At 33.7% G+C, this 12,831-nt stretch overlaps 1 protein-coding gene across 1 annotated transcript in view; it reads left to right on the top strand.

Annotated features, from left to right (window-relative positions):
• RSPO3 (R-spondin 3) overlaps positions 1–12,831 on the top strand; it is a 75,997-nt gene that overhangs the window by 28,364 nt on the left and 34,802 nt on the right. Inside the window, exons 2-4 of the mRNA XM_050788726.1 lie at positions 1,196–1,387; positions 3,012–3,158; positions 7,863–8,060. Of these exons, the coding sequence (XP_050644683.1) occupies positions 1,196–1,387; positions 3,012–3,158; positions 7,863–8,060 (537 nt within the window). The remainder of the gene's footprint in view (positions 1–1,195; positions 1,388–3,011; positions 3,159–7,862; positions 8,061–12,831) is intronic.

Genomic DNA, 12,831 nt, shown 5'->3' with positions numbered 1-12,831 from the left:
TATGATTTTTTTTTCCTCTGGCATCTTCAAAGGACGATAAAGCTATTAGCAATATACTTGAGTGAAGAACACAATAGGAAAAGAAATAATCCTAAACACCAGCTATATGAGAAACGCCCCTTAGCAGTTTTTATCAGCTCATGCAGAGGTAATGATGACTAGTTAATAGTTAAAAGAAGATTTAAAGTTGTGATGATCTTAAGTAAACATAAGTCTCCCAAATATTTGTTTCTGTTTGTTCAGACTTGCTAACGAACACTCTTAACTCACACATTGGTAACTCTTGAAAACCCTGGAATGTGTGTAACAGTGATTCTTAAGGTAGACTGGTCCATTCTCACCAAATATACATTTCACTCAAGTAAGTAGAAGATGAGGGCACAGAAACTGTAAGACTCCAGTCCCAAAAGAGAAGATATTGAACATAAATTACCATAAGTAGTCACAGATCCACATGGAAATACTGGTGAGATAAGCATCACATTTTCACCATTATATCTATTTGAACTGGCAATGATTAAGCTCGTGTGAGAAGAAATATTTCATGAAGGAATTGTGGGGTGCTCAACAGCTAACATAGTTCCAACATCAGTTTGCATTGGATCAAAAAGTAAAATTGTGTTCTCTAATACACCACAGTTCAAAACAGATATTATAAAACTTAGTGTCCTTACTCAAGTTAAGCCCTAGTGTACATTATTTTACTTACTGAAGAAATTAGAAATATATGCTTATCCTCCATTACGTAAATGAAAAGCAAAGCAAATGTGTATTAATTTCACTGTGTAAATGAGCACAAAATTACCAGTCCCCAATCTCCCAGGGTGCTAGTTCAGTGAGGATATTATATATAGAGAGAGAATATATGTATAATTAGTTATACATAATTATACAGTATATATTACATATAAAGAGAATATGTATACACACACATACATAGATAAGTCCTTTGAGGCAGTATATTCTTATTTTTCAAATGCTCAATTTTAAGAACTTTGAAATTAAAAACAATATATGTGCTAAAGGGAAATAAAAGATCACAAAAACTGGTAGGAAAAAAATCCCACCTCATTTACTCATTACCAACAAATTGAAACCTAATGAAAGAAAACGTATATCCTGCCCAGAAAATGTCATCTAACTTTTATATCTGTGGTTTAACCTTTGTAATGTCTTTCTACATTTGTCTCTGCAGTGCATCCTAACGTCAGTCAAGGCTGCCAAGGAGGCTGTGCAACATGTTCAGATTACAATGGATGTTTGTCATGTAAGCCCAGACTATTTTTTGTTCTGGAAAGAATTGGCATGAAGCAGATTGGAGTGTGTCTCTCTTCATGTCCAAGTGGATATTATGGAACTCGATATCCAGATATAAATAAGTGTACAAGTAAGTGCCTACACGAAATTGTATTTTTATCTCATCCTTGGTGACTTTTCCAGATTGAAATGGCCTCTAATATATTTGTGATATTCAATGTTAAGTAAACAATAATGTTTATCTGATAATTAGGCTAAACCATATTTGGACTTAACCATCAGAACCAGAAAATTTTTATCACTAACTTACAAAAAAGCACTCATGTTTTGGTTTTCTTTTTAATTCTGAAAGCAAAAGCTGGGAATGTGATTATTGCTCATTGAACCTATAGAAAAGTACTGTAAGTCTCAATTCCATCTGAGTTTCCATTATCAACACAAAATCCAAGTATTAACTAACTTGTCGAATCATTTCAGCTATTTTGACTTCAAGAGAGATTCCAGAGCAACTGAAACATTTATTTATCAATGGGAAATAAATGTTGGGAGTACTGTCATCTGGACCCTGAAAACCTGTTTTTCACACTGCAGACCAAGTGTGCTTTCTCAAAAATGTAAATTAGGAAATACCACTCTATTCAAATATCATATGTAGTTCCATCAATCTCTCCAAACTCATCTCCTACAACTCCCCCTCAGCCATTTTGCACCAGCCTCACTTGCCTTCTTGTAAGATCTTCTCACCTCAAGCCTTTGCAATTATGTTCTACACTGGCTGTTCTAGCAGTTGGAAAGCTTTTTGCCCACATCTTTGCATGGCTGGCTGTCTTATTTCATTGATGATTTTGCTCATATGTCACCTTCTCAGAGAGACACTCCATGATCATCTTATCCAAAATAATCAGCCTGTTCCCCCGTCAACCGTTCTCCATCTCTTTTTCCCACCATTTGCTGTTGTTTTTGTTGTTGTTGTTGTTGTTGTTGTTGTTTGTTTTCCAGAGCACCTATCACTTTGGAACTAGACTGCTTGGTTTCAAAAAGCAGTCTGATCTGTTGTCCTGGGTTAGTTTCATACCCTTTGTTAGCCTGAGTTTCCTTATGTGTAAAATGAAATTATACCAATGACTACCTCATTGGATTGTTTCAAACTTTAAATGACTTAATAATATTGTAAAACATTGTAGCAATCCTGGCTTACAGTAAGCGCCATATAAGGGTGAACTATTGTTACTGTTTACCATATGTCCTCTCCCAGATGTAAACTTTCTGAAGCCTGACTCTTACCTCTCTTGTGCATTGCTGTCAACCAATATAGAAAACAATGCCTGGCACATAGTAGGCAATCAAATATTTGTTGTAAGAATCAATAGCCCTCAAGAACAACACGAAGGCAATATCCTTTGTATATTTTCTTAAGGTTCTGATGAAACATTTTCACTATCACTTAATATAAACAGATATTTCATCTTATAAATATTCTTGGCTATATATATATACAAAACAAAGATTTTTTCATAGGGCAATCAGTATAATGATTTTAAAATCAACAACCAATGTACACCAACTAAATCACTGTGGAGGAATCCTGAATTCAGTCTGGCAAAATAATTTTGGACTTCAGGTGTTTATTTGATACTAAAGTTGTGTGTGCCTGTGTTTGACACATGCAGAACATAAAACTTTATGTTTTAAAGATAGTTTTATGTTAAGAGAACATAATGCAGGCATATTTCTCTTTCTTTTTTCTCTTTCAGAATGCAAAGCTGACTGTGATACCTGTTTCAACAAAAATTTCTGCACAAAATGTAAAAGTGGATTTTACTTACACCTTGGAAAGTGCCTTGACAATTGCCCAGAAGGGTTGGAAGCCAACAACCATACTATGGAGTGTGTCAATATTGGTAAGGAGAACCTGGAATAATTTGAAGAAGTGATAATGTCAGTCTCCATGGAAGTGCTTTTCAAAGTCCTTTGTCAAAAGAACTTGAAGGTTCTTGGGCTGAGATCTCTTAAGACTGTCTCTATCCTTCTTTATAAAGATACTCTCTTAAAGGTGTTTTTTATAACCTTATCTAGTATGTATTATAGTACAATTTAATACAGTGGGTGCTTCCTTATTACTTAAGGACTATCAATAATTGTTTCAACTGTTCTGTTCATGATAGATTTATTTTTATTATTATTTAATGACTTTTTATTTAAATTATTTAATGACTTTTATTTAAGTAAAAATTCAGTCAAGACACACACACACACACATATATATATATATCTGACAGTGATCTGTTATGTGACATACATATATGTCTTGAACTTAATTTTTACCTTAAAGCAACAGTTTCATAAAACACCTAAGTCTGATCTCAACTAATGACCAAAGTTATTTTCCAAGGAGGGAACATATACTTTCTTGACACAGCCCATTAATGCTCAGTAAGTGGATCAAAGACCTAGGAACTGGAAGTGATTTAGTTGAAATCTCACTCTTTTTCTCTCACACTGCTATGCTGAAATATTCTGCTTCCACGGGTATTGATATATAATAAAGAGGATTGTGGACTTACTCACACTGACAGATTAAGACAGTCCCTGGGTCTGATTAATTGCAGGCTGAATTTCCTGAAGGGGAGGTCCCTCAGACAAGTTGTTTGTCTAAATAACAGATCACTGTCAGGCTATATTTTCCCTCTTTTAAACGTTGTGCAGCTACTACAGCTACAACTTTGATGAACACTTGGGAAGCAGATGCTAAACCAAATGGGAAAATAGCCTAGGAAATCTCAAAATCCCCTGGGCAAGAATTATAAGAACCTTTGATGCTGCGGTGATGTTGGCATATCCACACAACTGCCCTCCTGATTCAGTACAAGATAGTCTCCAGGACTCCCCTGGGGTCCCCATCTTAGGAGTCCCTTAGAATCTAAAGTGCTGGAGTAATAACTCTAAAGTGGTGGGTTAACCATTTCAAGTCCACCGCAGCACTTTTATTTCTAAACAATGTTTTTGATAGAATACAATAAATAGATATTTTAAAGATAATTTTAGAAGCATCTGGAAAACAACGGTCTTGAAATAGTTCATGGCTCATTTTGGTTACATTTTTTCTTCAAAACACATGGAAAAAAAGCAACCTAGGAATAGGGTAAAAAGTACAAAAGAAAAGCACTACAAGTTCTTTTTCTTATAGGTCCTGAGGGCTGATGATTAGAGGTAATAAGTTCCAAACACTGGAAAAAAATAGAAAACACGTCTGTGGAATATTCAAGAGCAGAAATTCAGGATGAGTTGCAGAATGTTTGCAACATTTCTCTACCCGGAAAAAAAAGGCACATAGTTAGATTTTTTCAGCTGTTGAAGTTGTAACATTCAGTTCTGGAAAGGCTATTTACCTGAAATGTATTAATGCTTTTCTGTCAGGGAGATCATTTCACACTTGGCACTATTGCATTTGTCTTTAAAGCTTACTGATAATTTATACTACTAGTAAGACTAAGACTACTTATTTCTTAACGCAACTACATTTAAGTTTATATATTTTGGAAGAGAGTTTAGCAGTCCAAAGGCCAGTTACTGAATTTGGTTCATTTAACAGATGCAAATGACCTAGAACACTGTAGTAACACAAATCACCAACTTTCGTTCAGGGCTGGCTCCTGTTGTTTGCTCGATAAGATATGTCTCCCATCATATGGTGCCTAGCCTACAGGTACTACACCTGCTATGCCTTTAGTACAGTCCAGAATTTCAGGGAAGATGACAATGACCTGCTTCTATATCATGAAGGAATATTAAAGCCTGTTCCTTTTACAAATGTGAAAACTAGGATCCGGAGAGCCAAAATGATGACCCCAAAGAAACATTTTAAGTTATTTTCAGTGCTGTCATTAGTAACTTAACTTCAGCTTCCCACTACTCACCCAACAGAAAGAATGTGTCTTTCTCATTGCTAAAATCCACACCGTATTTCTAGTTTTCTATCGAGATTTTAAATTGAGAGGAAAGGTCATAAACAGAGGAAATGCTACCCTGATACAGAGCTGGGATGAAAGAGGTATGCCACAATATATCCGCTTTCCACGGTTTGCAGGTCAAATGGAACAGAAACATCCACTGAACCAAATTTTATAAGAGAACATATTCTTTTCACTTTGTGCTCCAGATATTTGCTTCCTTTCTGCACTGTCATTTTGTCACCCTCATTGCCTCTCTTAGAGAGTTGGATTTGTTCAAGAAATCACAGAGAGAATATGTCTCACTCCAAGCACTGAGTAGTAAGGGACATTCTCTTGCTGTGTTCTATAGGTAACCATGCAACTAGTCAACAAGAGTTAGAGCAAAATGACAAGTAAAGTCATTACTAGTAGGACATTACTAGTAGGACATCGTATTCAGCTTTCTTACCAATTCGGGAATTGCTTTTACAGCATCTCGCACTGATGATCAACCACATCACAATCATTCCCAGGAACTGGAGCTCATTGCCTTTATGAGACATGTGCTTCATTTGCTTCATTAGTGAATAGCTAAAGATTTCCAGTTTTCAGATTGTTCTTAATACAGAAGCTAGAAGGAACACAGAAGGTGAATATTCTGTTTTTTCTTAACTACCTCTTAACCAAGGAGTGCTTCGATTCCACATTGTTCATTAAATGATCTGAAGAGAACTTAAATCACCTTTTGTGTTGTCTTTAGCACTTTTTTTCAGTTTTCATTCTTTTTCTGGAAATATTATTTGGATGCTAACATTGTAGGTTTATTCTACAGTATTTCTCTAAGATAAATTTGCCTCATCTCATGGTGCTTTAGCTCTCTGGTCTCATTAGAGCTTTTTACTACCTAAACTCATTAGTTTTGAATATGTGCCCTCCACCAATGAAACTATCTAAGGTTGTCCTTAGAATTTAATTTTTAAAACCATTCATCTTCTGACTGTAAACTAATAATTACCTAAGCTGTATTTTTTTAAATATGTTTTCCTTAAGTCCAAGTATACATTTGCCTAGACCACTTTTGCTATTACGAAAGAGCACCGAAGTTCTGGTCACTTGCACATCAGATAATTTTTTCTAATTCAGTCCTCTTAATTCTGGAATTAAATGAATACTGGACAAAGCGACAGCTCACAAACATTGACTTTCCTCTTCTCATTTGCTTTTTTGGAGGTGCTTTTTTTTTTGGAATGCTAAGGATACGCTAGTTTTTAATGGTTAATATCAGCATGGCATGCTGCAAGATAATATCCATAACCAACAAGAGATTATAATATTATTAATTGACTTAGTTACTCTACTCTTGAATGAAAATTGTAATGGTATAACTGAGCATGAGGACTATTTTAAAATGGTTCAATAGAGTTCATTTCACTTAACAGAAACCTAAAGTCATGTATTTAATCAATTCCATTTAATTCCATGTTGCACTCAGGGACCTAAAACTGCCTGAAAAGGCCTGTGAAAAATGTATCATAAATGGATTTAAATTTCTAAAACATTTAAGTTATCTTTCTTGAGGCTGTTATGAGAGATAGTATTCTGCTCTAAAGTAAGGAATCATTAAATCAGAAGGCAATAAGGGAGGTTACTGGAAACTTCTTTTTGTGGAAAGACAGTCTTAAATCATCTGAAAGAGTTACTGTTGCTAGCTGTTTTTATACATTAGAAAGTTTTAGGGACATAAATATAATAGCACCTTGTAGATGTTTCTTTTCTTTAGAAGTGCAAAAATCTGTTACAACCTGAGAAAGCCATTATTGAAAAAAAAGAAACTAACACAGAAAAAGGAATCAAATCTCCAAAAGAAGCTTCAGAAAAAGTACATCAGGTCATCTTAGGAATCACTTGATCAGGTTAATTTTAGAAGCAGGTTATCAGCTGAAATTGACCCAGAATTCACATACAATAGACACCACTATGTCTGAACCATACTCAGTAACAGATATCAATATTTAAGCATACAACAGCACATGAAGTAAGAAAAGGCAGTAAATAGTAGGCCAAAGACCTGGATTCATTTTCTGCTCAAGCGTTCTCTAACACAGAGTTTCTCAAACGGTGTTCCCAGTACCTGCAAATCAACATTACCTGTATTGTTAGGCAAATTCACAGTCCTACCCCAGTTAACTGAATCAGAAACTCTGGTGGGGGCTGGTGGGGAAAGCTCCAGCATTTTTTGTTTTAGCAAGCCCTCCAAGTGATTCTGATGCATGCTAAAGTTTGAGAATCAATTCTCTAACACATAGTATAACAACTGTTCTTCAAATTCAGGTCAGGATCAATCAACAATTGCAGCAGTGCTCTGGAAATTATAAAGAATTGATCAATTTTAGTGATTATAGTAAGGTTAGTGCCCGTGCTAATCAATCTAAAGAAAAAGGAAATCCAATGCAAAAATGAGTTTACCTGATAATGAGTACCAAACTGAAAACATTCAATTTCTGCCTTTCCCATTCTCTTGTTTTTATATTTAGGTCATCTTGCCCGACTTTGATCTGCAAGATTTCTGCTCAAATTTGAGCAAGTTTTGATTGAAGCAAATTTTTTTTTTAACTCAACAATAGTGAAAGTGGTTGTGAGCCAACTGAGTCTGTTTCTTCTGTTCTGTTTCAGTGCACTGTGAGGTCAGTGAATGGAATCCTTGGAGTCCATGCACGAAGAAGGGAAAAACATGTGGCTTCAAAAGAGGGACTGAAACACGGGTCCGAGAAATAATGCAGCATCCTTCAGCAAAGGGTAACCTGTGTCCCCCCACAAATGAGACAAGAAAGTGTACAGTGCAAAGGAAGAAGTGTCAGAAGGGAGAACGAGGTACAATCATAATAACAACATGTGCTTGTTTGAATCCTCATAATCTGTTGCACTTTTCATTTTGTTTCTTAGGAAACATTTGGCATTATCTCTCATGCCTAATATCCTAAAATGTGTACCAAACAAGAACGTTGCTTATAAATTACAGAATATAGATGTGGTAATTCCAAAATATGGAGCCTGATGTCAGAACTTTAAACTACTATAGAAGTGTGGTAATTGAACTTTGATGAACTGCGTTGTATTGTAAGCATTTAGGGCATTATCTTTAATATAATCTGCTTTCCTAGTACTTAGAAAATTTTTGGGAAGTCTCATAAATACAAAGTCTAATGACTTTTGGTATAAGAACAAGACAAGAAACACTGCCATCAAACATTCCTTTCCTCACTGCCTGCAAACCAAAGTAGGGAAATTTAGTGGTAAGCTTTTGTAGCTAAGCATATATATATATAAATATATAATATTATATATTATATATAATTATATAATATTATATATTATATATAATTATATATTATATATTATTTTATATTATATAATATGTAAATATATTAATATTTATATTATATAAATATATTATATATATTAATATATAATGTATTATGTATTATATACAAGCATATAATGTATATAATATATAATATATGTTTCTTTGCAATGTACAGGTGACCCAAATTCTCTCTTGTATAAGCAATGTTCAAGTTTGCAGTGTCCTCTTCCGTGTTCCCTTTAAACTAGTTCACATGTCTATAATCTCCCTTACTCTATGATGTTGTGATTATCTGTTCAAACATCTCAACCTTTCACGGTGTACCTTCACAATAGAGAGACAGTACGCCATTCAGTTGTGAATCCTTAGGCCCTAGTACTGTGCATAGCCATAAAGTATATATATATATATATATATATATATATATATATATATAAAATTAATTAAAGACAGAATATCATTCTGTCATCCAGGCTGTATTACAGTGGTGTCATCATAGTTCACTGCAACCTCAAACTCCCAGGCTCAAGCAATTATCCCACCTCAGCTTCTCAAAATGCTGGGATTATAAGCGTGAGCCACCATACCTGGTCAGTACAGTTAATACTGACTTTATTTTGAATAAAATGATCAAGGCCACATTTTATGAATATAGCAAAATCATTAAAGATACTTGTCTCCAGATTTCTTTTCATATCACACTAACTTTATAGACCAGATTACAGAACCTATTCCATCAGTATTAACTATTAGAATTTGCTATGAAATCAACAAGGAGAAATATACATTTAATAATATGATCCATTAGGGTGAATAAACTTCCAGCTAGAAGACCCTCAGTTGCCGATCTTTAAAATATCATTTTTCTATCTTTCTCATTAACATCTTTAGCACCACTTCCTACAAATAATACATTGTGTAGTTTTATGTAACTATTGGCAGTTATCTGGTGAGTCTATAAATGATCTTCTCAATTAATTCCAAAGGGGTTTGATTGCCTCTGCAGTTGACCTTTCTTAGCTTATTTCTCCATAGTTGACGTTTATTAGGCTATTTCATTCATTTACTAGCTTATTTCATTCATTTATTCATTCAACCTGGTTTTATTATATTCTTACTTTATGGCTATGCACAGTACTAGGGCCTAAGGATTCACAACTGAATGGCGTACTGTCTCTCTATTGTGAAGGTACACCGTGAAAGGTTGAGATGTTTGAACAGATAATCACAACATCATAGAGTAAGGGAGATTATAGACATGTGAACTAGTTTAAAGGGAACACGGAAGAGGACACTGCAAACTTGAACATTGCTTATACAAGAGAGAATTTGGGTCACCTGTACATTGCAAAGAAACATCCATTATGCCAAAAGAATTGGCCCTCACCAAAAGCTATAAAACCTGCTTCTGCCATTCTAATCAAGTAGTTAATGTGAAAAAATACTTGAAGACATGGGCTATTTAAAGAGAACTTCAAACTTTTGTAAATTTGTAGGAGGTTTTGATTAAAATTTAGTTTAAGGAATGAAAGCTGGCTAGTGAAAAAGCCTTTTGGCATTTGTTACCAATTAATTTAAAACATCTTAGATTTTAAAAGTTGGATTTGGAAGTCAAATATTTCATCATTCTACTTGTTGGTATGCTCCCATTGCCATACATTTACTTATGTTTACTAAATTTCTTTAAAATTTAATGACTTACAGGTAGGTGGTCTTTGCTCATATCATTCTTTTCACAAAGATTGTATATTATTAATCAGTATTCAGTATGCATTCCTTTTAAAATATAAGTGAATAAAGTTATCCAAGAGCAGAATTAAATCACAATTCTAATTACATTTTACTACTTTTACTTGAGAATGTGATCTTTCAATAGAGTATATTTTAGTAGCACTTGACTTAAACATTAACATTGAAAATGTCAGCTGTTAAAACTGGTATTTATCTCATCTAGAAAAAGATAAAATAAATAATACCACAAGAAGTTTGAAACAGTAACCTGTGACATAAGATTTTGCTCAAAACTGTCTTTCTGGTTTGTTTTCTTCCCCTCTGAGGATACAGTGACATTTTACATTTACAAAGAGAAATTTATACAGCTAGAAAAATTTAGGTGTTTTATTTTTTCAAATTTTATAAAATATAGACTAACAAGTGGCAAATACGAATCATATTTACAATTTACTTTCCAGATTTAGTCCTTCATTTATTTTTCAAGGTGTTTATCAAATACTTTTTTTAAGTAGCCTAGAAACTTAAGGTAGGAAGAAAATCACTTCTCTCTTTGTTGTTTATCTCTCTAATCCTCCAGTTTTCTTAACTTCTCTTAAGGTTTAGTTAGCCAGTATCCTATTTGAACACAAACCAGATAGAAAAGTAATAATGACCTCTGGACATCCCATCCTATCCTCTCTATCAAGCATCATATCAAAATAATAACATTATCCAGGGTCTTCATTTAGGCTCTACTATATATTTATATATTATGTATAATATATAATAAAAATATCTTGACAATTACTCGTCTTGAATTTATAACCTAAAGGATAAGATCCCCACATATACATAGAGAGAAGCATATCATCAGAGCAAATTTAGTAGAGGACTTTATATTTTTCTATATAAGTTGACATTTCTTATTTTAAGTAGAGTAAGCATTAGAAACATTTAATCAACTTCAAAGATAAACACCATAAGTGGTACGGTACAGACATGACTTCCCCTCACACTTAGGATAGCTATTATTTGAGTTGCTCCCAGATGCTTATAGATTAAAAAAATCAGAAGATTCTTTTAGGTTCATAGCTTGAGCATTTCTAGATGAGCATACTAAAAGATAAAGCTTTTCTTATAAAATTAAAGCTTGAATTTAAAGTTAGGTCTGTGATCCCTGCCTAAGAGGTTAACAATAGACAGAGGTAGATAACTCATATTTGGAAAAGGTAGGAAGCATGTGTTCAGGATTTTTTCTGCTCCGTTGAAATTGCCAAAGGCAAGATCTCCAGGGAAGAATGATAAGATCCAGAAATGACTTTTCAAAATGTACACAAATAAGAAGTTGAATAGAAGAAAATAGTTTGTAGGAACAGAGTGGATTCATCTAGTTGGGAGATGCTTTTCAAATATGTATGTGTTGCAAAATCTTACACACATTTTTTCTTCACTACCATTTTCTCATGCTTAGAATAAGTTAACCCGAGGAGATAAATTTAATTGTTGTATCCTTACATTTAAATTATCTCATGTATTTGTTTACAGTATTTCAGATTATTCCCCTTTACTTGACATGCTACCTTTTAATCAGCCTGAATTTCTCCATCAATTACTAACTTTAGTAAGAGGTTATTACCAATAGAATTCTTTCTAGCTTGAACTTAATTGAATTATATATTTGAAATATCAAAAATATAGATTTTAAGAGATTATACAGACTAGTATATAAACTATTATCACATGTGTATTGAAACATCATATTTAAGTAGAAGTAAACAAGGAGAAAATGCATTTCCAGTGATTGCCAGATTTTATTTATTGACTTTTTGGACATACAGTGTGTAACCATCTCAGATAAGGAAAACTGAAACAGCTCAGGAAGACGTGTGTACACCTGCACTTGATGTAAAAAGGTAGTTTTGTGTATGTGGTGGTGGAAGCAGAGTCAACAAACACATTTTTCATTCATTTGTACCTTCCTCTAATTAACTAAAGAGAATTTCCTATAGATGGTTTTTAAGGCAACACACCAAGAATAAAAGAAATTTTGTTCTTTGGTTAATTTTATGAGAAAGATTCTTATTAGTCACGTTAGTGTAAGATCTTGGGATAGGAAGGAGAGAGAAGAGCACGTTGCTGGAGGAAGTGAGGTGGAGATCTACCTTCCTGGTATAAAGATAAGCTAGCATTCATTCCACCAGAGAAACAGAAAAGGAACCCTTTAAAATAGAAAGAAATAAAATGTTTAGGGACACTCCACGGAAGAAAGAAATGTGGGAATCATTGTATTATTGTACTATTTGTGTATACTCTAGGTTGCCTTACATACTTTCTCAAAATTAAGTATAATAAAAGTCTACCAGGCATTACATAAAGGAAATGTCTTATGTGTTAACTTATAAAGTGTTATGAATCATGCCCTCTAATACCAATATTATAAATACATATTATGTTTATTGTGAGTACTATATTTAAATTACAATAAGATCAGTTTTTAAAAATCTAAGCCAAAATGGCAGTGAGTCTGTTGTGTTTCCTCTGCTGTCCTTTAGTTTATGCCTTAAA

This window comes from Macaca thibetana, chromosome 4 (genome assembly GCF_024542745.1).
Source record: "Macaca thibetana thibetana isolate TM-01 chromosome 4, ASM2454274v1, whole genome shotgun sequence".
Classification (NCBI taxonomy): domain Eukaryota; kingdom Metazoa; phylum Chordata; class Mammalia; order Primates; family Cercopithecidae; genus Macaca; species Macaca thibetana.
The sequence above is the reverse complement of the archived record's forward strand: the minus strand, read 5'-3'. Positions and strand labels throughout refer to the sequence as shown.